General features: G+C 36.4%; 4 protein-coding genes and 1 non-coding gene across 10 annotated transcripts; 3 read left to right on the top strand and 2 right to left on the bottom strand.

Annotated features, from left to right (window-relative positions):
• Positions 1-251: 251 nt before the first annotated feature.
• LOC147540018 (F-box/kelch-repeat protein At3g06240-like) lies at positions 252-1,193 on the bottom strand. Its single transcript, XM_086643190.1, has one exon. The coding sequence runs from the start codon at positions 1,191-1,193 to the stop codon at positions 252-254; it is 942 nt and encodes a 313-aa protein (XP_086499316.1).
• Positions 1,194-3,493: 2,300 nt separating this feature from the next.
• LOC147540017 (AUGMIN subunit 1-like) lies at positions 3,494-6,973 on the top strand. The gene is made up of 7 exons (XM_086641980.1): positions 3,494-3,646; positions 3,992-4,286; positions 4,531-4,663; positions 4,758-4,892; positions 5,038-5,161; positions 6,448-6,585; positions 6,684-6,973. The coding sequence occupies exons 2-7, from the start codon at positions 4,028-4,030 to the stop codon at positions 6,789-6,791; spliced, it is 897 nt and encodes a 298-aa protein (XP_086498106.1). The 5' UTR covers positions 3,494-3,646; positions 3,992-4,027; the 3' UTR covers positions 6,792-6,973.
• An 874-nt stretch (positions 6,974-7,847) lies between these two features.
• Positions 7,848-7,931, top strand: TRNAL-CAA (transfer RNA leucine (anticodon CAA)). Its single transcript has one exon. It is a non-coding gene; the product is annotated as a tRNA-Leu (tRNA).
• A 1,168-nt stretch (positions 7,932-9,099) lies between these two features.
• On the top strand, positions 9,100-14,673 carry LOC147540015 (SET domain-containing protein). 4 transcript variants are annotated; one of them, XR_015225690.1, is made up of 13 exons: positions 9,100-9,263; positions 10,200-10,292; positions 10,846-10,965; positions 11,069-11,360; positions 11,467-11,585; positions 11,924-12,056; positions 12,239-12,315; positions 12,588-12,785; positions 12,884-13,073; positions 13,394-13,575; positions 13,993-14,087; positions 14,167-14,337; positions 14,461-14,673. XR_015225690.1 is itself a non-coding variant. In XM_086642051.1 (13 exons), exons 1-12 carry the CDS (start codon positions 9,234-9,236, stop codon positions 14,292-14,294), a joined length of 1,665 nt encoding a protein of 554 aa, XP_086498177.1. In that variant the 5' UTR covers positions 9,100-9,233; the 3' UTR covers positions 14,295-14,337; positions 14,461-14,673. The 4 variants fall into 4 exon arrangements, 3 of the variants coding, with proteins under 3 accessions (XP_086498177.1, XP_086498178.1, XP_086498176.1); XM_086642051.1 differs by having other exon boundaries at positions 14,159-14,337; XM_086642052.1 differs by having other exon boundaries at positions 14,167-14,673.
• Positions 14,674-17,615: 2,942 nt separating this feature from the next.
• LOC147540014 (uncharacterized) lies at positions 17,616-24,501 on the bottom strand. Of its 3 annotated transcripts, XM_086642074.1 has the most exons (6): positions 23,500-24,501; positions 23,056-23,377; positions 22,264-22,811; positions 19,615-20,674; positions 18,632-18,668; positions 17,616-17,963 (listed from the first exon to the last, which is right to left on the bottom strand). In XM_086642074.1, the coding sequence occupies exons 4-5, from the start codon at positions 20,517-20,519 to the stop codon at positions 18,632-18,634; spliced, it is 942 nt and encodes a 313-aa protein (XP_086498200.1). In that variant the 5' UTR covers positions 20,520-20,674; positions 22,264-22,811; positions 23,056-23,377; positions 23,500-24,501; the 3' UTR covers positions 17,616-17,963. The 3 variants fall into 3 exon arrangements, with proteins under 3 accessions (XP_086498200.1, XP_086498201.1, XP_086498202.1); XM_086642075.1 differs by lacking the exon at positions 23,056-23,377 and having other exon boundaries at positions 22,264-22,333; positions 24,423-24,501; XM_086642076.1 differs by lacking the exon at positions 23,056-23,377 and having other exon boundaries at positions 22,264-22,333; positions 24,436-24,501.
• Positions 24,502-24,874: the final 373 nt, after the last annotated feature.

Here is a 24,874-nt window from a genome sequence, read left to right as displayed (position 1 = left end):
AACATCTTCTCTTTGTCTAAATCTTGCTTCAAATGAGTATTGGAATTGAGAGAAACTAAACTCCTACCACAAGTCATTGCTTGAAAACAAATTGAAAGGTGACTTAGCTTGGAAATTGTAGTGTTTTGTTGCTTGTTAAAAAAAGTTAAGTCCTCCATATCTCTTTGGAATAGTATGTCACCATTATCGAAACACTTTACTGGTCGAATATATCGAACAACTCTGTCTCTGCGAAGGGCTAAAAGTTTAGTTCAAGACTCGCGCACTCCGTACTCCTTCATTATCCATACATAAGTATGATCCTTGTGATTATGATCAAGTATGGCAAGATACCCTCTAAAATCACACATTTCTAAGCACGATGATGATGATCCAAATTTGTCATTAAAGTCTTTAGGTATTGGGACTTCCTTGAACACCTCATGAACCACATTAAAAGATATTAAAACATCAACTCCGGAAGAAGACTTAGTTGCCCTCCAATGAAGAGCTCCGTTAACAAACAGACAGTGCGAATTAGGAATTTTGTAAGGAATGTTGTCAAGGACTTTCCATGAATCTGAGCTTAAAGTGTAGAGCCTGACGGTACTAAAAATACCATGGGTGCCACCCTCGAGGCTTACAACCGTGAGGATCTTGTAATCATCAAGTTTGGTATCATAATAAAACCCTAACCCACTAGAGAAACAAAGGTCAAGTTGGGGTGAGGGTGTTACTCTATATTCATCAGTAGATGGGTTCCAAATGAAAATTGTTAATCTTTCATCAAGAGAATAATGAGTGAAGCAAACCAAACCATTAGAAGAATTGACTAATCGAATTCTACGTTGAAAAGAGACGTATGGGTGATGGGTCATGTGAAGAGGTCTGTCTGGTTTCATTGAACCAAAGTCTAAAGAGTATATTCTGTTACAATAATGGATAACTAGACTAAATTCGTCGTCATCGTGTTTGATAGTACGATCACGTTGGTGAAGTTTAATGAAATTAGGGTCAGAAAAGAGAGAACACCAAGCTTTGGATACTAACTTGAATCGTATAATAGATTTCACTGGTAACTTTGTTAGTATATTATTGGTGATGACTTCGTCTGGTAGGCTCGAGAACGTGGTTAAAGAATATCGTTGTTTTTTCACCATCATATCACTCATTCGAAAAATACATGCCATAAGATAGAAGAGTTTTTTCACCATCTTTTAGCAAAGAATTCGTCTCAATTAAATCGGCAATAGCCTCTCTTAACCAAAAAAAAGAAAAGAGTTTTTAGATCACCCAATCTGTTGATATATATGGTGTGCCTATGTGGCTCTCAATCTGTTGATATAAATAGTGTGGACCGCTTATCTGATGGGTGGGTGATTCCGGAAAATAAATAAATTTCCTGGGTACAAAGTTTTGGGTGGAAATTAAAAAAAAATTTGTTTCCTCCAAACACTTATTATTTTCAACTTCTTTCCTCTTCTTCCTCTCCCACTTCTACCATGCACTCCGACAACCGTCACCGTAAATTCCGGCGACAATTTCGCCATCTCCGATAACACTTCTTCCTCTCCCACTTCTACCATGAACTCCGGTTTCGTCTAGAAACTAAGGTACCGACGATGGGATCCATCCCTTTTGCCGGAGATTTAGAGGGAGAAGAGAAACAGAGAACGAGAGAGAAGAGAGCGAGATAGAAGAGAGCGAGAAGAAAGAGAGAGAGAGAGGAGAAAGAAAGAGAGGAGATAAGAAGTCGTCGATCGTGGTAAGACAACTCCGGCTGCTAATATTTTGCCGGTCGGGTGTGTTCCGTTCGTGTTTTTTTGGGTTTCCACCTTTTTCCCCGGAAACTATTCTTGTTTCTCCAAAACACCGACCAACCAGATATGTACTAAACATGTTTAACTTGGCCATGGTAGGAATCAGTTTCCATGGTCACTCGTAGGGGTGGGAAAAAGGCAGACATGTTTGGGCTCGGGCAGTTTCTTTATAGGCTCAGGTCGGACGGGCTCACATTTCTGATGTCCGCAAGGGTTCATCAAGGAGATTAGACCGGATATTTCTCACCTTTGGGGTGCCCACAACCTGTTAGTGTCTGCGAGTCCGATCGGGCTTTGGTGGACGCGAGCCGATCCACCTTTGGTGGACCCGAAAAACAAGATTTTATAAAAAGAAAAACTGAATTGCATTCATTCACATATGAGTATAAAATAAATATTAAATAAAAAATTATCTAGCTTCAAAATTATTGTTCTAGATCTAGAAAGATCAAAACTAATTATCATTTTACCTCAAATTATGTACAGCGTAGATATAGATCTCTAAAGTTCAAAACTAGTTATCACTTTGCCACAAATTATGTACTAATACATATAGATCTCTCAAGATCAAAACTGGTTATCATCTTGTCACAAAATTATGTACAACAAACATAGATCTTAGTATTAAAGATAACTTACATCCTAATGACCTACATATAACACAGAAAATGAAAAGAGGTGAACCTACAAGAATGAGAGAAAGGAAGAGACTGATAATTAGTTTTAATCTTCAAAGTCAGATATGAACTAGAAAAAAAAAAGAGTGGTCCCTATACATCCCTTGTGTTTTTCATCTAAACGGTCTCTATACCGTCTTTTATTGGTCTTTCTCCGTCTCTTAAAAACTCCTTTTGATCTTCACCTAGACAGAGAAAGCAAGGATAGTCTCTTGAGAAAGCAAAAGTCAAAACCGTTCTTATAAATTTCTCATTGATTAGCACAACGCATCTATCAACTACTTCTTTGATCTTCTTTATCTCTCTTTAAAATACTGTAGTGCAAAATCGTATTAGACCCACTTCGTCTTAACGCCACCTAGGCCCAACCTACTTCGCATAAATATCCCTTAGGCTCAGCCCACTGATCACCTACTGGTTGGACACTCTATAACGTGGAATTCGACCCATTAGAAGTCTAAGTGGCAATGAGCCCTTGTTAACGTTCATCTAGGCGAAGAATAACCCGTCAAAAGTGATAATACTCCAAGCACCCCTTGGTCGGTCTCAACCGAGTCTGCGAGTTACTGAGTCAACCTCAACTGCGAAGCTCTTTCCATGTATCCATCGACTATGTCATCTTCATTGATCAATAATGAGGAGTTAGAGAGATAAAAAACCTTGTGTTAGAGAGAGAAAGTAAACGATCATGGGAAGAACTTTGATTCCAAACCGACATTGATCTATGATGAAGAGTTAGAGAGAGAAAGATTGAAAAAACCTTGATCTAAAACCACCATTAAAAATATTGTCGGTGACCCTACTCTTGGACAGGTCTCAGACTCGGACAAGTCCAAGACCTTAAGCAACGTTCCGAATTAACCATTATGAAACCCAAAGGAAGGGCTCGGATTGGTCCGAGTCTGAAGTTGCTTCGGTTTTCGGACCGGTAGATCTGTGTTAGGGTGCCAATAGATGTTTTGGTCAAAGTAGATTGACCTTAGTCAATCTCAAGTCCAGGTGCTAAAAGAAATTTTAGGGGTCTTGGGAGATTGCTCCACTTTCTAGGGCTAATAGTCCTGTTCATTTGAAAACTTTGAAACCCTTTGTTCTTCATTTCAAAACCTCTTCTATTGCTAACAATTTGTTCTCAGTTGAGACAAATCCATCGACTTCGAAATCTCGTCAAAGGTACGACCTTTTCAAATCTCATAACCTCGTTAAGGGTTAGTATAGTTTTTGCATTCTAGGGTTTTTGCCTGAAAGAGCAGTTTTTTTTACTTTGATACCATGATAAAGTTAATCAATTGAAAGATCTTGAATCGATACTTTCATTTACCTTTAACATTTAGAAATAAGGGCAATGCTTTTCAATATTTGGTGTTTACTGTTAGGAGATCTTGATAGTTTAAGGGTTTTGAAAAAAATGTAAGTTTCTTAAAATCTAGGGTGAATTTTGGGTCTCTTTTGTATTTGGAAAATATAGGGTTTTTGTGAATGTTATGATCAAGTGACTCATTTTTTTTCAATTTGCAGCCTTGAAACAAAGAAAGAGTGTAGTATAAATTAAGAATGAGTGAACTTATTTCGGCAGTGGATTCTCCAATAGCTGAAGGAAAGAGTGGTTTTGATTCTGCTCGAATTGCAGAAGTAAAATCTTGGCTTGTTTCTCAATTTGAGTCTGCGGGGAGAGATGTACCTGAATTTGAATATACACCTCGAAGTGTTGCACATTTACATTATCTTGCCTCAGTTTCCCAAGCAAAGACTCAGGCAGCTGGAATTGTCGCAGCAGATCTTCGCCAGAAAGCACTGGAGTACCGGTCCCAAGGTCCGTGTTTCTGCGGTTTTTGTGGGTTTTGTAACTTATATCTTGTAAAAGTTAGTGTTAGTTCCACATTGGCTGTGGGAGAGGGTGGTAGTCACTTTACAAGTGTGAGAGAAAACCGCATCTCTAGAGCTAGGCCCCAGACCTTTTTAGGGCAAGTTGGGGCCATGGACCACACCCACATTTAAAACCTTCCAATATTTGGAAAACGACCAAAGAAACTGAAACTCCTCATACGAAACTGCAGCTGCAAGAATCAGAGAAATTCTAGAAAATGTCGGATTAGCACAAGAGAGTTTACCACCAAATGCAGGAGCATCTGTACAGGTTCTTGCAAATGTTGCAAATTTGTTGAATATAAGAGATACTGAAATGAGTAGGTGAGTATCCTTAAGCGTCTCAGTCCGCACATTTTTTTTTATAACGAGGATTTGGCTCGAACCAAATTTATCTTATTGGGTTGAATGGATTTAGTTTTCTTGTAGCGCTGGGTGATATTTCTTTGCGGAAGACAGGAGTAGAGGAGAAAAGGGCAAGTGTACAAAAGGAATCCAAAGTTCTTTTGGATTATACACGAAAAGCAATTGCTAGACTGACATATTTGAAAAGGTATTTGTGAACTTCCCTCTTTTATTACTTTTGGCGTTTTCAGTTCCTCACTTTAACTGCCAGTTTGACAGTCGAAAAATTGGGGTTGGGTGATTGTCACTTTGGTTTTTCAATAGGTAGAACTTGATAAACAACTATGTCGCAGAACACTAGTGCAGTTGGAAGATGATGTAGCTACTTGTGAAGGACAAATGCTACATTGGAAAACAAACTTAGCAATTATGCTTTCAAAAGAGCGTCAATACTTGCAACAGTATTCTAATTATAAGGTACTCCTTTGTTTTCTAAATTTATTAATTTGTTGTTTCATTTTAGCTATTAGACTTCTAAATTCTAACTTCTAAACAAAACCTTCTTAGAGCATGATAAGTATGACAGCATTCTGCATTTTAAGGCGGTATTGGCTTGATAGTAACGCGATATATAAAGAACCTTTTCTAATTTGATACCCAAGTTCTGTCATGGTTCTTTAGAATTATATAACATAACTTTGTATATAATATTAGGGCTGAAGAGAAAAAATTTCGGGCCTGTACATATATACATAACTTCTTCTGCATTAAAAATATTATTTTCTTGGTATTCAAGTATCTAGTTTCAGAATTCAGAGAATGATTCATGTATCCGGCTGTCTTTTTCCTTTTTAAGTCTTAATGGGGATTGATATACTCCTAGTGTGTTGTAATTGTCGTTAACAAAAGCTAATTATGGAACCTTCACTTTTCAGAGCTTCATGACGTGAAAATATCTCATGAAGTTTAAACCGGTGATACAATAAGAGTCTTGGATTTCAGTCCACTATAATGCTTGCAAACAAACCCTTCTAATCTTTGACTGATTATTGGGGAAAACCAAAGCAAACAAACATTGAGTCATTTCTATGTATATAGATGGGTGATTGGTGGTAAAGAGGAAAGAGATGATTTGTGCAGTCCCCTGGCTCTCAATAGTATGCACCCATAGAGAATAAGAGATGGATTTGTCGAATAATTAGATTTTATTTGTTGTTCATGTTGTGGGAAGATATCGCGAGAGACCTCCTAATGCAAGAAATTATGTAAATGGCACTTTTTCCCATTTTGAACACTAAAAAAACTGTTCTACCGTAGCCAATAGAAAGAAAGAAGGGGAGGGGAAAGGAAGAAGCTGGAATATAATTTTGTAAAGATAGGTGGGATTGGTAGAAAAGGATAGTTTCTATTGTTCGATTTCAATTCAATGTCATTTCATGAAGTATGAACCAATTAACTTAAAACTTTGACAAGAATAGTTGTTCTTAAACACTTCCATGGAGTATACTCCTTTGCTCCCCCTCCGTACCGAAACCAACCATCCTACATGTCTCGGGTCCCTTTCACCATTTCACATCACATGTATTATGTGTTTCTATTACTCACTAAAAAGTTGGTAACATAATTTGATGCCTTATTTTGCCTTGGTTCACGCCCTTAAAAGACTTGATACTTGTCAAGTGTTAGGTCTGTCTCAGTTACTAATACTTTTTTTTTTGTTGAATTGAAATATTACAAATACTTTGTAATATCATCTGGATCAGGCATTACTAAATCGGGTGGGTTACACATCAGATATTAGCCATGGTGTGTTGGTTGAAATGGCGGAACACAGGAAGGATTTGGATAAAAAAACAAAACCTATCCTCGATACCTTGAGAAGCTACCAAGACTTGCCTCCTGTACTTCCTAAACTCATTTGACTGTATAAAAATGTTATCGTTTAAACACGGTCAATTCGTATAAAAATTGAATCCCAATGTATTTCGCCCTTTTTCAGGATAAAGCTCTTGCTGCATTAGCAATTGAGGATAAAAGAAGGCAATATGCTGCTGCGGAGAAATACCTTGAAGAAATTCTGCATTCTGCTCTTGCCACCACTGAATAATTTATGCCTTACGGGCATGCTTACTTTCGTTCTATGTGCGTTGTTCTTGAAGTTCAGTTTGACGTGTTGAATGGTGTTTTCTTATATATCAAATGTTCAGTTTGTCGATTGTAATGCAAGGGTGAAATTGAAAAGCTAATTTTACCTGTTTATATATCATGTCGAAGTATTTAACTTTGAAATAGTATTATAACTTGATAAGTTTTTTGTGGTACTGTTCTGTGACCTTGAACATTTTCTCTCCTCTTCTTTGAGCCCCGCCACCTCGGACCACCACCATCGTTTCATTCATTCTCTCTCGATCTCTCTCTTGATCTCGATCTCTCTCTCGATCTCTCTCTCTATTTCGATCTCGATCTCTCTCTTGATCTCGATCTGTTCCAGATCGCCTTCGATGGAATGCCGATCTAGTTTGGGGAATTACCCCCAAACCAGTTAGACTATCTGTCCCCCACACTAGTGGTCGAAAAAGGGATCCTCCCTTTCGCCAAAACAAAGAAAGAGAGAGTGGGAGGAGGAGAGAGAGAAAGGATATGGCGGTGGCTAAAGGTGTGGGTTGGAGGTGGTGGTGGCCGAAATTGGTGGTCATAGGGATAAAGAGGAAGAAGATGAAGTTTCGTTGCCCGGAAATTTAGGCAAAACAATCAATTTCTTATTAAAATTTTGTACCTAAGAAAATTTTCTTGTTTTTCCAAAACAACGACTTTGTAGAAACTTGACAAGAGATTTACTCTGTTTGATAGATTCCTTTCTCATAGAGATGTATGACTTGTAGATAAGTGTGGTTATTATTGTTTGGTAGTAATTTATCTTTAGCAATCTTATTGTATCTAAGGTAGTGTTCTTTTTCTTCTTCTCAAAGTCGGATCCGAAATCTGACTCAATATATGAATTGATTCGAGTCAGATTTCAAAAAGTTTGTTTTGTCTATCTCATTACACCTGATTCCATTTGAATGGGTGACTCAGTATAATTTCAGGTCTGTTTGGTCATGACAATTCACAACTATCTCTTCTCGTCTTCATCTAGTCCTTAGAAAGATAGTTCTTCAACAATGTCAGGATGGCCGAGTGGTCTAAGGCGCCAGACTCAAGTTCTGGTCTTTGAAAGAGGGCGTGGGTTCAAATCCCACTTCTGACATTTATATTTTTGCTCCCTTGTAATATTGTGTTTGACTTGTGTCACTCCTTACACATGGACCGAATGCACCTAAATATTCTGACTTGGTGTTTTAACGATAACTCTTGCTACAATCCAAAGACCAAAAAATAGGGATATATATCCTAGATTTCGAAGATAGCTATAGGTATGTGGTCTAGTTCGAAGGAATGCTGCAACAAAATCTTCAGAGGAACTGATTCGAAGACCTATACTATGCTAGAGAGAATTCGTGTTGGTCGAAAATACTAATCCCTATACTCTCTACAACATAAACCCATACACAAGTCATCAAAATTTACTTCGGTGCCTCTCTTAAAGTGGTAGATGCGCAATCTGAATTTGGTTTTGTCATTTTTGATGTCGTGGATTCTTGCATTGTTGGCTCCTCCAAATCCACCTCATGTTGAACTATAGATGAAGCGCGACAGGAAACCCTGCTCTATGCTGCTCGATGGGCCATTACTGACAATGTCAAGAAAGTTGTTTTTGTATCAATTTGATATTGGCAGCTCAGGGTAATCCGACAAGACGATATCGACCTCACTGTACCTCGTTCGATGTTTTGAAGGAAATCCGTAGTTTACAAAGTGGTGGTTGGAAGCCCGATAAGATATGTTATACGTTTACTCGAGTCTAATGAGACACTTGCATGTTTGAATCCGACTATGGGTAACACCCTCTCTCCACTAAATTTTAGTGGGAGGGGTTGTGTCAATGGCTCATACGATCCTGCTCATAGCTAAACCTGCTAGGGAAGGTCAAAATACCCCTATAGCAGAAGTGATTTTTTATACGTCAAGTCCGGATCACTGACATAAAAGTATCCATGGGTCTTCATACCCTCCAAATCCCTGACTTTAGGAGTCCGTCAAGTCTAGACCACTGACCTAAGTATCCATGGGCCTTCATATTCTCCAAATCCATGCGTTTTAAGATTACAAGTATCAACATGTCAGTTCTGATGTTGAGTAACTCACTATTCAGAATCAAAACCTATTACAAAAATACGTTTTTGATTCCTCGCCACTTTTTTTCCTTGCGACTTAAGTTCTATAATATAAAGATCCCTGGGGTACTACATCGTTATAGGTAATAAAATGAAGATCCAAAACCGACATAAACAGTTCTCGACACCAATCCGCACCCTACATCCGCCGACCCTGCTAGGGCCCATACAAAAACCTTAGCCCAAAACGAGCTAGCAGTAGCACCCCCTTCTTCTTGTTAGAAGTTCGATTCTCATTTCCTTCTTTTCTGCTTCAGTTTGGAGATTGAGCTGCCATGGAAACTTTTCAAGATGACTCCCACCAGGTATTCTCTCCCTCTCTCTTCTTGTTTTTCTCTTACCCTCTTAATTCAACTGACTAACCATTGAAAATGGAGTCTCAAGTAGTAATTGGTAGACTGAAGAAGTTAATTCCACAAGAATCAAATGGGTATTGAAAACTATGTAATAAAACAACTCTCTTTACCTACAAATACAATTACTCAAACAAGTACTCAAGAGTTTCTATCAAAAAAGTTCCAAACTTTTACATTCTTAAAACTCTCAAATAACCCATATGAAAGAGGTTTTGGATGAAATTTTAAAGGGTTTTGAGAATGTAAATGTGAGAATAGTCCCACAGGGGAAATGGGTAACCAAAAATATAATATCTATGTCCTCCCCGTTATTGCTAATTGGTTTGAGTTGGATGACCACAAACTTACAATAAATTTGTAATGTTTTTTTTAGTTAGGGTGTATGTATTATGGGTTTCATCTTTCATCATAGGTATGCTTTCCATTTGAAGGATGGGTGGTATAAGCAAACAAAAATGTTTAAAGTACACTCTCATGTACACCCTTGTGCACCGCCTATCCTACGTGGCTAGTAGGACAACGGGCAATTTTGTCTCTTTCACACCCTTTGGAACGGTATGAAAAGACAAAATTGCTCCTTGTCCTACTCAAGGCGGTGCACGACTATGTACATGAGTTTGTAAATGTATCATTGTTGATACAATATGCTTGAAAGTCGAAAGGATTGGTTTTGGAGAATTACTTCATTACTACTTGTAAATGGGTTTTAGTTTAATTATCTTATAGCTCTACAACTGCATAAAAGCTATAAAAAAAAGAATGAAGAAATAAAAGAACCAAAAAAGGGAAAACTGAGTGATATTTGACTATGTGTTTTGCTTGTTTTCCAATTTAATTTTGAACTTAAGTTACACACTGTACTGATGAAGTTTTACTATGCCACAGCGAAGTTTATCTGACGAGAACATAGAAGACCCCAACGATTTTTCGTTACTCCTTGCAGTCCCCAAGAAAGATCCTTTGTTCGAAAAGAAGGAGGTGAGTATATCACTTCACGATTTCGTGACGGAGAACCTTTCGATATTGCTACTTTTACTTATTTATCTATTTTGTTCTGTATGTGTTGATCGTCAATGATGTTTCCAATATGAAAAAAAATATATTACCAAGAATTAGAAGTATGGCCCTTTTTCCCTTCGGAAAGAGAAGTCTTTCACATCCAACGACAGCACAAGTAACCTCTTAGTACCTCCATAGAGAGAGAAAATTGAGATATTATTTGAGATTTTCTTGTAGGTCTCTGTCCAAAGACTGCAGAACAAGATTTATGATGTTTCGCCTTGTATCGTTTCCCTAAATTATCTCAATTTCTTAACATCTTGATATAACTTTTGCGACTTGGAACAGCTTTGCTGTGGTCCCATGTTATCAGAGGATAAAAAGATTGCCACGATATTGATGATCTTACTTCGTTAATTCTATTCTACTATATGTTTTTTGTCGCAGGAGAGAAATTTGTTTCTATTACTTTCAGTTTTTCTTAGTTGTCATAAATTTTGTTATTAAGCTTTGTTTTCATCTCCTCTTATAGAAATTACTGAAGGTCAGGGGATTTGGTACCGAGGTACGAGTTTTCTTTTCATCTTCAACAGACCCGCACCTTGCTCTTCAAGCAATGGTGGAAGCTGCTAGAATCATACACCTGGATGAGGTTAATATAACAATACAAGTTCAAACTCTTAAATTTGAAATTTAGATCTTTAGTCAACCTCTTAGTTAAGAAATCTGTACTATTATGCTTGCTGTTATCTTAGGCGGAACTTTACTTCGGCGGGGTTGAAACAGTTCTTCCATACTACAGCCCCAGGAATGAGTTAGAATCGCTTAATTCAATCCTCACAGTCATCAATGCATCTCGAAAGAATGCCAAACATGAAAAAATTGAAGTTTTGAATGTGTTACGAGCTGCAGTCATAGATATGATTACAACCTTTGGGAAGAGAAATAGCGACAATGTTAGAATCGAGAAGTGTAGTTGTCATGCTGAAGAGCTTTTGCTGCAGTGGGGGCAAACCCACGGGGTTCGGACATTGTTGCAGGTTGCTCGTAAGTTTGCATCAAAATTGATTCTTTTTGCAAGTTCTGAGCTCCTGTAGATGCAGTAGTCAAACAATTTAAGTTTGTGTTTTGTTTTACTCATTTGATGAATTAGATGTTGATGGAGCTGGTAGAGGAGCAGTGGCAGTGCAAAACTTGGATATTGGAGACACAGCTTTGGAAATCCCTGTGTCCATCATAATATCGGAAGAGCTTGTCTATGAATCTAACATGGTATGCATCAGCTTTTCTCAAAGTCAAGTTTTTCAAACTAAAGCCATTTTATTTTTCAATAGTTCATATGTATTAATGTGAGTATATAATATCAGTATGTCTTAAAAAACGGTTTTCCGCCTCAAGGCCTTTTGCTCTGAAAAAGCAAACTGCCGATGGTCTAACTAATTCACTAATGTTCTGGTAACTGCTCATTCTGTGTTTTTGCTAATACTCCAAATAAATAAACTATTAGACGATATAAAGGCAAAAACACAAAACCCCATCCCCCGCTTGTGCTTTTCTGTGCATAAATGTTAGCCTAGAGCTTAAAAGGTTTATGATTTCCTTCTTTGCAGTTTCATATTCTGAAAGAGATAGACGGGATCGCAAGCGAGACTATGTTGTTATTGTGGAGCATGAAGGAGAGATATAATCCTGATTCCAAATTCAAGATCTACTTTGAAACATTGCCAGACACATTTAACACTGGTAAGTTGGTTTAGTCTTTATTTGGCAACTAATTATGTTATCACAAACTATTTACATTTGTTCGTTCTTGAAGCTAACTAGTTTTCCGTACTTAGTACTCGCCTACCAGCGCTCTCGTTCATTAAATAGTTAATGTTTGCTGATTGGGTTCCAACTATGGCTGTACTTATTTTATTTACCAGGGTTGAACTTCGGAATCGATGCACTTACTGCTCTAGAAGGAACTTTGTTGTTTGAAGAGATAATCCAAGCAAAAGAGGTAATTATGCTTTTCATTCACTAAATAATATATGCATTATTTGTCATGTAGTGCAAAGAGAGTCTAATTTTCGACTTCTGAAACCTAAATTATCGGAATTCTTAACCGCTTTAAAGTTTCAAAAAGAGGATACACTCAATACATCCTCCTTTCTTACCGTTCTAAAATACTTTGGATGACGAGTATCATTGGAAAATCTCTCATTTTATATGTAAATATTAAACCCATTAGATCGATTACCATAATATAATATATTTGGTTGTCTTCTTCAGCATTTGCGCACTCAATACGATGAGCTATGCCCTGCATTATGCCGTAACCATCCTGATATATTTCAACAAGAGTTATACACTTGGGAAAAATTCTTATGGGCTTGTGAGCTCTGGTATTCTAATAGCATGAAAGTTATACTCGCTGATGGCAAGCTAAGAACTTGCTTGGTTCCTATTGCGGGTTTATTAAATCATTCGGTAATCCATCTGAATTTTTTCTCTATCCCTTTTTGATATTTCGTCAAATATTTGGTTGATTTACTCTTAATGATGTTATGAAGCTTTAAATTTTGTAGATATGCCCACATATACTGCACTATGGAAGAGTAGATTCGGCGACAAATTCCTTAAAATTCTCCCTTTCAAGACCGTGTGGAGAAGGAGAACAATGTTATCTGAGCTATGGAAACTTTTCTAGTTCTCATCTTATAACCTTCTATGGATTCATTCCAAAAGGAGATAACCCGTACGATATCATTCCACTTGGTAATTTCTTGATACTAGATGTCCATTTACTTACCGATCAAATTCATCTACTCAGATAATTTGAGTATGTTTAACCATTTTTCATGCCAAATTATTGTTTTAGTTTCTATCCGTCATAATAAAATGATTAAGAAAACTTAGCCGAGGATGTCTTTCCATTTTGTCCGTCAATTTGATTCGTGGGAACTTTCGAGTATGTATAGGAATCCAAGGTTTCATCTTCCTACCTACAAAATGTGGACTGTGGTGATTGAGTTTAGTTTTGAAGTTTAACAAAATTCCCACTATTTACTGCCAAATTTTTTGTTTCCTCTTATCAGATATTGATGCTTCCGGGACTGATGATCCAGAAGAGTGCTCCAGTTCGGATTGGAGTACTCACATGGTGAGAGGAACATGGCTCTCGAGCAATCACGAGATCTTTTACTATGGCCTTCCTCCTCCGTTATTGTTTCATCTTCGTTCTGCTTTAAATGCTATTAATCTCCCCACGGAAATATACGTAAGTACCTTGTTCACCTCTTCCATCTTTTTATTTCTCTTCTAGTTTGATAATGTATAACGTACATGCTAACTATTCAAGACTGCACAAATCTCGTGGTATGGATCTGGTGCCGCATATTTAATGTTGGCTCAACAAATCAAATTCGGTTCGTAACAACTGATGAACTACTGCTCGTCTAGCCGGCTAATTGTTCCCTCAGAGTGGGCTTCACTGGTACCGTCTATTTTTTCGGTTTTCACTAATTAGCCCGGTCAATCTAGTACCTAAAACAGGCTATATAAACCAGCTTCCTCAACAAAAAAATTCTAGTTTATTCGGTGCTTATGGTGATTTCAACCTTTGTCATTCATCTTTTACGAATTCTGCACTCCTTGGATCTTGATCTTAGTTTTCTCGAATCTTATGTATTTGCAGAAAGACATTGAAAGTGAGAAAACAGTGATAGAAACACTCTCCTCCATCTTCGAACCAATGCTCGAGGGTCTTGGTCACCAAGAACTTTACAAACCGTAAGCTTTGGTACTTTTTATTTATAACCTATCCTGATATTTGTGACTGACTTAGAAAATTAACATTCTAGCAAGGTAGATCGTAGTTGGGATGTGAAGCTAGCATTGGAGTATAAAGAGCTACAAAGGAGGATCATTTCTTCGATTTTATCGTCATGTTCTACTGGTCTTGAAATGTTACAGTGCTTCGAATCGAAAGATCCCTAAGAATCCATTACATCGGCCCAAAGACAACTTCTGCAGGTTTGAGGTAGATTATCTGATCTTTCTCCTTCAAAATAGAAGATTTTGATCTACTTATTGGATAGGATAGTATTCGCATATTCGGGTTTTTCCTCACAAAGTTAACTGGTGTATGGTCGTATGACATCAGCTGCTTAAACATGTGGTCAGAAAATGTGGTTCATGGAGCATTCGCCAGTACCCAGAAACATTAGGCGAACGGTCTCTGAATTTGGCGATGGTCATTGTTGGTTAATCACCCAGTAGTTAAATTAGTCCTTACGGTAGAAATGATGCTTCATGTTGAGAAATCAGAATGAAATGTTATCTTACTAATGTATTCATGGCTGTTTTGATTCTCAAAGTATAATTAAACCTATCTTTCGTTTTTAGTAGGTCAAGACTAAAATTTTCTCAGAAGACTTGTGTGATGAGAAGTCGATTCAATTTGTATAATAAAGGAGGAGGGTATCTTTTCCAGAATACCCTCCTCTTCAATGGCTAAGATTACACTTTCCAAATTTATATGTAAATGGTGGGGTTATAGAACTGTCTTTGCCCACCGAACACTGTTATACCCTCCGTGTGACTATATTTTGTTGCGGAAATCATTTATTCCGGGACTTAAAAGTAAAATTGAATCTATTATAGGGATTTATAATAAATAAAAAAAACTTATATTCTTATCGGGTACTACCACTAACTCATCTTCACCACCAAAAGTTGAAAATATTCTTCACCTTAAATGACTGATTTCAACCTAAAATGCTGAGTGAGTCAAACCCTAGTCTAAACTAAAGTAGCCCAAATAGGCAAATAGTTGTTGGGCTCTTTTTAAAATCATACACAAATGTAATTTAATGTTAGCTCATGCATTTAAACCAAAATACCTATTCAAAGAACCAAAAATTAAATTCAAAGACCCCATCTCTTCCATATTTGTGCTGTAATTCTAATGATGTATTGATGAATGTTACTGACAAATAGGTTAATTTAACCTAATCAATGTACCACCATTAATGATTTTATGAGTGGGAGTAGCTTATTACCTTCATCTTGAAATCACTTTTAATACTACAACAAACATTACTTGGTTTTCACAAGTTTTATAGAGTGAAAGTTAGAAGAATTTGGAGAAAGAAAGGTTGTGATGGAAAACGTGAAGGAAGTGAAAGAAAAGATGGAAGATGAAGAAGGAGAAGATGGGTATGAAGAAAGCAAGAGTAGAAACAAGAAGATGATGAGTGAGATTAATTTTCAAGAACAATTGGTGAGAAAAAGAGGAAGACCCAAGAAAGTTTTCATGGACCAAGGGATGAATACCAAGAAAAGTGATTCTAGAAGCTTGTACAAAAGTAGTAATGAGGAAGAAGATGAAGAAGATGAAGAAGGTGGAGATGATAATGAGGAAGTTATTAATGGTGGATCATCTTCAAATATTGAAAGGGTAAACCTAGAAAATGATGAAAAAGGTTTTATGATGAAGATAAAGCCAAGGATGAATAGAAGAAAAAACACACCTAGAAGGGCTGCAACTTGATTGATTTAGTTATACTAGAAATGAAGATCACTAACTTAGAGTAAGGTATGTGTGTGTTTGTGTTTGTATTTGACTTGGATTATGAAATAAAAGTTTTATTTTTAGTCTATTTGGGATTTAAGATTTTAAAGTTTAGAGTTGGGATGTTTACAAAAAAAAAAGGGTTCAGAGTTGGTGTGTCTATGGCACCCCTCTCTTTTACTCAGATCCACGTTTCTCTTTGCGCCCCAAGGTTTAGGCAAGTGCGAGGGCATTCAGACTGGGTCTAATCGTGCAGGCCTCGGACTTACAAGAAATGATAAGAGTGAAGGCGAGCCTGAGTAAAAAAGATGAGCGCCTTTAGAGGCACCCTTTAGAGTTTTTTTTTTTTTTGATGAAGCACCCTTCAGAGTTTACCCTCTCCTATGTTTGAATTATGTATAAATAAATTATTTCTCTCGTCTTTTTTATATTTATTTGTATTTTTATGCTTAAAAAATGTGAATGTATCAGTCAATAACTCAATATGGATATCTTAGTTTCTTTTTGTAGGCAAAACATTTGGGACATTGGGATGTAATGTGGTTTTATATTAATGACTACAGTCAAAAGGCTGTACCTTGGTCGGGTATTTGACTTTTGTGCCCTATCTACAACCCAATTTGTTCGGTTTTTGGAAAACTCAATCCGAACCAATGTGATTGTGGTTTGCTTCGGTTCGGTTACCGCACTAAACTATATCTTAGCGGGTTGGTTCGGTTGGATAACCGAAACAAAATGTTAAACTTCAATAAGAACAAAACTTTGACTTTAAAATCTACTACAATTACACTTAAATTTGGTCAAAGTTAGTTTGTGAAAGGAGAGGAAAAAATTAAAAAAAGAATATTAGATGAAGGTACGAGGATTGAAGAGCTATGGACTTGCCGAATTAGAGACGAAGCACTATTTAGTTGTGACTCATAGAGACTCGAGAAGAAAGAAAGGAAGAGACAAACTGATTTGAAGAAGATGATCAAAAACATTAGATGAAGAAGAAGAGGGGCAACTAGTCACGAGGAAGAACATGAATGATTGAAAGGGGAAGGGAAAAGAATTAGGATTTGTTTGGCCCTTGTTTAAACCTCTACCATCCATCATCCCCATCATAAATTCAAACTTTTTCATATATAATATATAAAAGATATCAATACATGGTTTGGTTTGGTTATCTATCAAACAATTCCATGCACCGAACCAAACTCCTCTGAGTATGGCTTGTTTAATATTCGTACCAATCCGGGTAACCTCGATTCGATCCCCGAACCGCCCGAATCTGTTTGGATCAGAATGGTTTGGGCAGTTCTAGATGTACACCCTAGCAGTCACACCAATACAGTGAGATTTTTTTTTGTTTTCAACTCCATAGATATTTTGTTGCATAAGGTTATAACTAGTTTCAGAAAAGTTCCAACTAGTTAAAGTTCTAACTGGTTGGAAAAAAATATTTAAATTGGTTGCACTGTATTTAGATTTTTACCAAACAAAACACTAATATTTAGACTTTTAACCAAATAAAATACCAATGTGTGCAAACTAAATAACTTGTCTTTTTAGAAACTATATAACTTGTCTGTTTAGCTAAAAGAAACTTGAAATTGGACCCTCCGCAATTTCTTGCATCTTTTTTTTTTTAAGAACAAGATAATTTCACTTTATATGGATAACAAGGATACCAAGTTTGCTAAAATAAAAATAAAAATAAAAATAAATAAAAATTCTTCGCCCGAAAGCATAAACCCTCCATGTAAAATTTGAATATGAGTTTCCCATATTGCACACAATAAGTCTATTCAACTAGGACATGGTAATTATCAAGAGTATCAGAATTGAATTCCATATACACCATTCATATTGGCTCTAAAGAAACCTACAAAAGAAAAAAAAACAGTTCTGAAATAATTACAGAACACCAACTTTGAAAAGTAAAACAGTTCAAAAACACCTCACAAACTAAAAGTAATATTCTGTGTGGGTGGGTTTTCTTCTATAGCTAGTTCTGTGTTTCACAACAGAAGGTCCTTCGAACAAGTACATCAGAACTTCTTGTGCCTTTTTCCTCCTCAACAAGATTCATCTGCTCCCTTTCATACCATCTGTTAACAAGTTCAGGCAAAGTTAGGTAGAATTGCCATCTAAAACCGAACGAAGAAAATAAGGGTAGAATAGAAATGCATCAAAGCAAATAAACACGTATTAATTCAAGAGAAGAAAAGCGGGTATATGGCAAACAGAGTATACGCGTTTTTACACTTGATAGTTTGGAGCAGTTAAGTCCGTGCATCAAATTGACAAGTAAGCAAATGCCAGTTTCAATATAATACGACAAAAACAAATCAGTATTCATGAGACACGATAAAAAGTCCTTATGCCCCAAGTGATCGTCGAGTGGCGCAGAGAGGGAAAAGAAACTAATTTCCAAGTCAATGCCAAGTTAGTTTCTTTTGCTCCCAAGTTAAATAAAAGCAAAAATCAAATAACAGCTTATGGAATGAAATTTCGTTTCCCAAAAGTCATTTTAATAATCTATTTAAGACAGATTATCTACTTCAGCTGAAGTTGCATATATCCCAAACACCCCCTAATGTGATGTTTGAGAAATAAATGGTCTAGCATAGTAGCATATAACTGTGAAGAATATTCTCGAGGTCCTTAATTGCTAATAAAGAAGAAAACGACGAGTATTCATATCAAACGAGCAAGAATAGAGTGATGCAACTACTAACTACAGAATCTGGTTATTCAAGGCGATGATGGAACATACCTAATGATCATGGAAGCGAGAACGACGCCTTCGAAACCTGTGAATATTCAAAAAATATCATAAGTATCAAGCTCTGACTGGTGAAAGCTAATAAGTTCGTACAGCCAAAGGAAATAGAAGTAGGAAAAACTTAAAGGGTGAATAGTTATGGTGAAACTTCTATTAGCAGAAAGAACAAATAACTAGTCCTCAATGTCTGACTTTGAACATGTACTCTTTTGCATGGACTAACCAAAGGGTTCTCAGGAGATACTACATAATAGCCAAGCCTCTCTCTCAACCACAAAATAGGAATCAGTATTTAACCACAAGTAAGGAGCTCGAAACCAAGCATCATACTATGAATTATGAAAAACGTAAAATGTCTCCGGTTGTCAACTCAAATCTGTTGAAGGCATAATAAATTTATCATAAATAAGATGATAAAATATTTCAAAACAAAGGCATACTACTATTCAGTCGATCCAAATGTGGATCACATAAGAAAGACTGCTTATTTTGTCAATCTGTAGATACATTTAAATTTTAACAAGCCCAATATAATGAGATATTCCTGAACGCTGAACATTCTTCAAACCAAATATCCGTGCTTTCTGGAGAAGAAAAAAAAAACGAGCCATGAACACAACTAAGTTTTGCACTAGGATGTCATAGCATATTACGAATCAGAGTTCTGCATTCTTTTTGTGGTAGCAAATGAAATGACCGAATATTAGAATATTGGGGGAAAAAACAAGCAACAGTGATAAGAAACATAAAAATACTATATTTTCTTAAAAACTTTTAATGAATTGTATTAATAAGAAAAGCTATTTACAGATTTTGGTCCCTTATTCGGAGCCCCAAAGCCAAAGTTTACATGTAACCAAAGCCTGCCAATTAAACACAAAAAACTATGCCAATGCCAAACGAGAGAAGAATCAGAAGCCTAAAATGGTAACAACCACTACATGGGGAAGCAGAAAAAGACACGCTTCACTGACCTGCGCTGACCGGAGCTGCCTCTAGAAGGATCAGTTACACTCATGAACTCATCATCTGTTTCATCAGCTCTGTACTCCCCAATTTCAACAGATGTCACCGAGCCCTCATCTGAATTTGAGCCATCGTAGCTTGAACGCCGACGTCCTCTTCTCACTCTTGAACTTCTTCGGTTTCTAGATGGTCTTAAATTATCGAATACCTGATACAAAATACATGAAGTCCACCAGTTTCCATCATCACCAGGAAAGTCTTCATAATCGTCTCGTGTTTCATCTTCCCCATACTCGATAACATAGTCACCCAAGACCACCCCATGTGGAACCTCTGAGTGAATGGTGCTCAAAACATCAATAATCTCAGAAGACTGTTGAAAGTTCTCCCAATCGAGTTGTCGAGCTGGGTCTATCTTTGATGGTCGAGCGTGAGGGTGTTCAAGCTTCGCGTGATTTTGGAGCTCAACATAGTTTCCCTTAAATGCACATTTTTCCTGTTCACAGCATCGAATCTTTTTGTTCAAGTATAGTCGAACATCGTCAACAACTACCCACCCTATAACTTCTCCTCTACATAATGGGCAAGTGGGTCTCTCATTTGCTTTGAATTCCATGGGCTGGATTGTTTCTGCTGGTGTTGCATTTTCTGATGTTGAAGGGTCACTAACAATAGCCGGAACCCCAAATGCACTTTTAAAGCGTTCAAGACAGTTTGAATGAGTATGATCAGTATCACACATGAATGGGCGACAACCTTTCTCGTAAGATGTGCACTGAAGGAGGACTCCATTGTGAGGGAAATCTAAACATATGGGACAACTTACATCTTCCCAGTTGGGAACCAAATGAACAACCTCCGTCTTAGTGGAGTTCGTTTTGAGCTTGCTACTGTGAAATATACCAGAATCCATGAAGTGTCTTCTTACATACAAGTTCTCCTGCAAGAGCTTCTCCAGAAGACTGAGTTGGGCTTAACAATTGTAAGACCTTATGGCTGCGACTCCTTTGAACAAGCTAGTTTACCAAGTTACTAGTAAAATTGGCAGATGATCTGGATATACCACACCTGCACATGATAAAATTAGTTATAGAAGTCCAGGGTTTAGGCACTAATGAATCTATATTGCACATTAATCATCATGGAGTAAGTCAAAGCAATAAACCTGCGGTGAAATCCATTCATTTAGTTTACCTAAGAATGTAAACGATAGCAATTTAAACTAATAAAAACTGCTTCTAATTAAACCCAGCCAAGAGTTGGAAACATGTAGGGCAACGTTGCAACTAATCAAGTCTAAATAAAAAATTATAAACATTCCCATTTACAGACTGATGAATATCATGTAAAGAGAAAGCATGCGACGAATTGAAACAGACATACACACCATACTAAAAATGGGTATATAACATTATAACTCTCTTTAGAACTTTAGTAGATTTTGCTGAACATCCAAATTGTAGAACAAAGAACAATGTTTAATTCGATCATATAGTGCAGACCGTCCATGGATGATATTCATGATAGCCTTTTTTAAGCTTGTAACGATTCAGTTACATTATTACATCATTTGACACAAATTCATCAGAGGATGGAATAAGCACATAATAGCCTATTTGACATGAAGCATATAACTTCTCTAAACATAAGAAATATTCTTCGACTTCCAATATCTCTCCTAAAATCATCATAAGAAGTTTTAACCAAGTACCAACACAAATATCGATTCTAGTATTCACTCTTTCTTTAGTTGAAAAATTGTAATATTGTTATTTAGCATATACAAACATGTAACTAACATAGTAACATATGATTAGTAGTTATATAAAATGTTTTATATTGGTAAAGAAGGTAATCCTCAAGCCCAAAAGAATAGTTATTTAAAAAGATTGACCCACGTCTCATATGCCCTTGACCCTTCCCTGTATTAGAATGTGTAGCCAAGGTTTATTATATTAATGATATAAGAGCATTATCCATCTATAATGGTGATCCATCATCAATAATCAATGGAAAGGTAAATACTTTGTCTAGCTAATCTACTTACAAAGTAACATCTTAGATCAGGACAGAAAGTCCACATATTGAACTATTCCTATAAATTGTTCTTCTAAATATGATTTGAAATCATTTAATCACTAAATAGATAAAATTAGATTCATTTAATCAATCAAGAATCATCACCAAACAAAGAAAATTAGTTCAATTTATATGGGTATGTTAATTTTACTCTCTTTTTTCTCTAAAGTTCAAACCAACTAGAAGTCAAACTTAAAGAAATCCAAAGAATAAATTAGATTCAAAACCAAATACCCAATCCATTTCCAAAAATCCCTAATTCATTGTTAAAGTTCTCAAACATAATCATGCAAACAAATCTATTCTACAAGTCAAACTCTTAAAAAAAAAACAGAAAAATTCCTAATTCAATAACAACCCATAAACAAGATTCAATCTTTATCTAAATATCTAGGGTTTCATTTATTAAATTAATAAAGAACAAATCGAATTTCATAGGAATCAAAAAAATTACATCAACAATTGAATGACTGAGAACCACCAAAAATAACCCAAAAAAGTTCAAAAAAGTTGTTGAAAAGAAGAAACAGAAAGCATAAATAAAACTTGTAATCAAACTTTAGGTTTAGGAATCGAACCTCGCTTTGATCATAAATAAATCTTCCTCTTAGTGTGGGTATGATGTCTTTTAGAGAGAGAAAGTAAACCCTAAAAGAGAGAGAGAGAAATGTGTTTGTGATGTTGTTGTGTTGGTGAGAGCGGAAAATCTGCTTCCCAATTTTAAGCTGACTCATGATGACTCGGACTATATTAAAACGTCATACTTTTCAGATTAACCCAAATTAGTTTATTAAAATGAACGGTTCTGATACGTAATGACACGTTGATCAAAATGTCAACTAAGGTGAGCCCTATAGGCGCCCCACATTACCGCTATAGACGCCTCGTTTCCTCAGTAATCTTCCACCAATTTTCATTCAAATGGGCGTAATAGTACTTATGTGGAGCCCTTTAGAACTTCCCCTCAACCAAAGGTATGTCTAAATAATCCTTTAGAGCAACTCCATTGTCGAGCGGGCTGAGGCCAAAATTTTCCTCCAAACACAGTCTGACTGCTTCAGTCGCCCTTAACATTAGAGGCGACTGAAGAGTCCCCAACATGACCGTTGGGGACTGTTGGGATGATCTTGGTCGTTGGATAATCTAACGGCCAGATCTTCCTTTTTTTTTGTAAATTAAAAATAACTTAAAAATTAACTAAAACACATTAATAATAAATATTAAAAATAACTTAAAAAGTAATAATTAAAAAAACTTAAATATTAATAATTACAATACATCCCACCAAAATGTGGGTTCCTGAATAAATTTTCAACCTTGGAAAAAATATATTATTTCGAAAATAATTCAAACACGTGTTTTGCATATACACAAAATCACATACGTTTTTCGCACACCAACAAAAAGACCGCACACGCGTTTCCCACATGAACAAATTTTCGGTCTCAAGAGAGGTTAAGGTTGGAGCTGAATTTTTGAGGTTGAGACGAGGCTGAAAATTTTGGGTAAAAAAAAGTGGGTTTTTCGGCCTAAGACGGCTGGGACTGGATTTGCTCTTAGAGCAAGTCCAACCTCAACTTGTCTTAGGTCCTAAACACCATTTTTTACCCAAAAATTTCAACCTCAGCCTAGTCCCAAAATTTCATCTCCAACCTCAGCCTCTCTTTAGAGCATCTCCAATGCAACACTCAACTAGAGTTTTTAACAAAAAAACAGTCTGTTGGGCCCTTCTAGAGTCTGTTTTTTGACAAAAAACAGTCTGTTGGGCATTTAGAGCAAGTCCAACCTCAACCTGTCTTAGGTCTCTTTAGAGCATCTCCAATTTGACACATAGGACTACTTGAGTTTTTGACAAAAAACACTCTCCAATGCAACACTCAACTAGAGTCTCAATATGATGTGGCAACAATAAATATTGAGATACTCAAAAGAAAACTCAATTGTTGAGTTTTCTTTTGAGTATCTCAATTGGTCCACATCAACATTTTATATATTAAAATAAGAACTAAAAGTAAATCTAAAATAAATGTTGAGTTCTTTTTGGTGTTGCATTGGAGATGAATTTTGAATTGAGTATCTCAATAGTGCAACCTAGGAAAGAAAAACTCAACTCATACTTGACACATTGGATTAATTGAGTTTTTGTTGAGTGTTGCATTGGAGATGCTCTTAGGCCTAAAATTTGTGCATGTGGGAAACGCGTGTGTGGGCTTTTTGTTGGTGAGCGAAAAACGTGTGTGATTTTGTGTATGTACGAGACACGTATTTGAACTATTTTCACAATAATATATTTTTTTCAATGTTGAGAAATTATTCGCAGACCGACACGTTGGTGGGATGTATTTTGATTATTAATGTGTGACTTTTTGTTAGAGTTTAAAAAAAATTTAAAATTAATTAAAGTTAAAAAAAATTACATTAAATTTTCTTTTGAAAAAATAGGATAAGATCCTAGCCGTTGGATTTTATCCAACGACTAGGGATTGCCCCAACATGACCAGTCTGTTGGGCCCTTCAGCCGACTCTTAATTAAGGGTCGGTTGCGGGTGGCCTTGGGGTCTGGGGCTGGAAATTCGCGCTAGGTTGGAGATGCTCTTAGACAAGAAGTCACTTTACCATATTACTTTCTCTCTCCTGACGATCGAAGAGCAAGGCAAGCAGTTACTTTACCATATCACTCTTTGTTGACGATTAATTTATAGTACATATACTGTTCTATTTTGTTGCTCTAGCTTACCCAACGAACGTACATGCAGGTATCCTTCACTTGATACAGATCAAGATCGAGTAGCCATTTGCACACTCTTGTCCACTTAACATTTATTTGACAGACTATCAACTTGACCTATTTCTTACACTCCGTAATTTTCGTTTCTTGTTTATTCACACTATGTCTTTCTCCTTTCTTATCCAAATTTGTTGACTTTTTTTTTTTATTGTTTTTAAAGTTTATTGACTTGAACTTCGACGTCTCTTTTACCAGCACTACTCTGGTGATCGAGGATTTTACAGTCACATGTTTATCATTTCTTTTCACATGTTAAGTCCAAGAATGTTGTTAGTGCCCATAAAATAAGTATGATTGACGGTTAACTTTCGGTCAATACTCTCCTAATTCTTTTGACTTTACGACCTGCGATTTCGGCCCCTCACACTGATAAAAAAATCCATGATACAAATTGTACTTTG

The sequence above is a fragment of the Eschscholzia californica genome, unplaced genomic scaffold (genome assembly GCF_041429995.1).
Source record: "Eschscholzia californica isolate CP2 unplaced genomic scaffold, dmEscCali1.0.p SCAF_5, whole genome shotgun sequence".
NCBI lineage: Eukaryota > Viridiplantae > Streptophyta > Magnoliopsida > Ranunculales > Papaveraceae > Eschscholzia > Eschscholzia californica.
This window is presented reverse-complemented; position numbering and strand designations above follow the sequence as displayed.

Excerpts from the sequence above, each read along its gene's own strand:
- LOC147540018 (XM_086643190.1), bottom strand. The coding sequence starts at position 1,193 with ATGGTGAAAAAACTCTTCTATCTTATGGCATGTATTTTTCGAATGAGT.
- LOC147540017 (XM_086641980.1), top strand. The coding sequence starts at position 4,028 with ATGAGTGAACTTATTTCGGCAGTGGATTCTCCAATAGCTGAAGGAAAG. Across the intron at positions 4,287-4,530 it reads ACTGGAGTACCGGTCCCAAG|CTGCAAGAATCAGAGAAATT; the intron begins GTCCGTGTTTCT and ends ACGAAACTGCAG. Across the intron at positions 6,586-6,683 it reads GCTACCAAGACTTGCCTCCT|GATAAAGCTCTTGCTGCATT; the intron begins GTACTTCCTAAA and ends GCCCTTTTTCAG.
- LOC147540015 (XM_086642051.1), top strand. The coding sequence starts at position 9,234 with ATGGAAACTTTTCAAGATGACTCCCACCAG. Across the intron at positions 10,293-10,845 it reads CTTTGTTCGAAAAGAAGGAG|AAATTACTGAAGGTCAGGGG; the intron begins GTGAGTATATCA and ends CTCCTCTTATAG. Across the intron at positions 12,316-12,587 it reads AGATAATCCAAGCAAAAGAG|CATTTGCGCACTCAATACGA; the intron begins GTAATTATGCTT and ends TGTCTTCTTCAG.
- LOC147540014 (XM_086642074.1), bottom strand. The coding sequence starts at position 20,519 with ATGGATTCTGGTATATTTCACAGTAGCAAGCTCAAAACGAACTCCACT. Across the intron at positions 18,669-19,614 it reads GGCAGCTCCGGTCAGCGCAG|GTTTCGAAGGCGTCGTTCTC; the intron begins GTCAGTGAAGCG and ends GAATATTCACAG.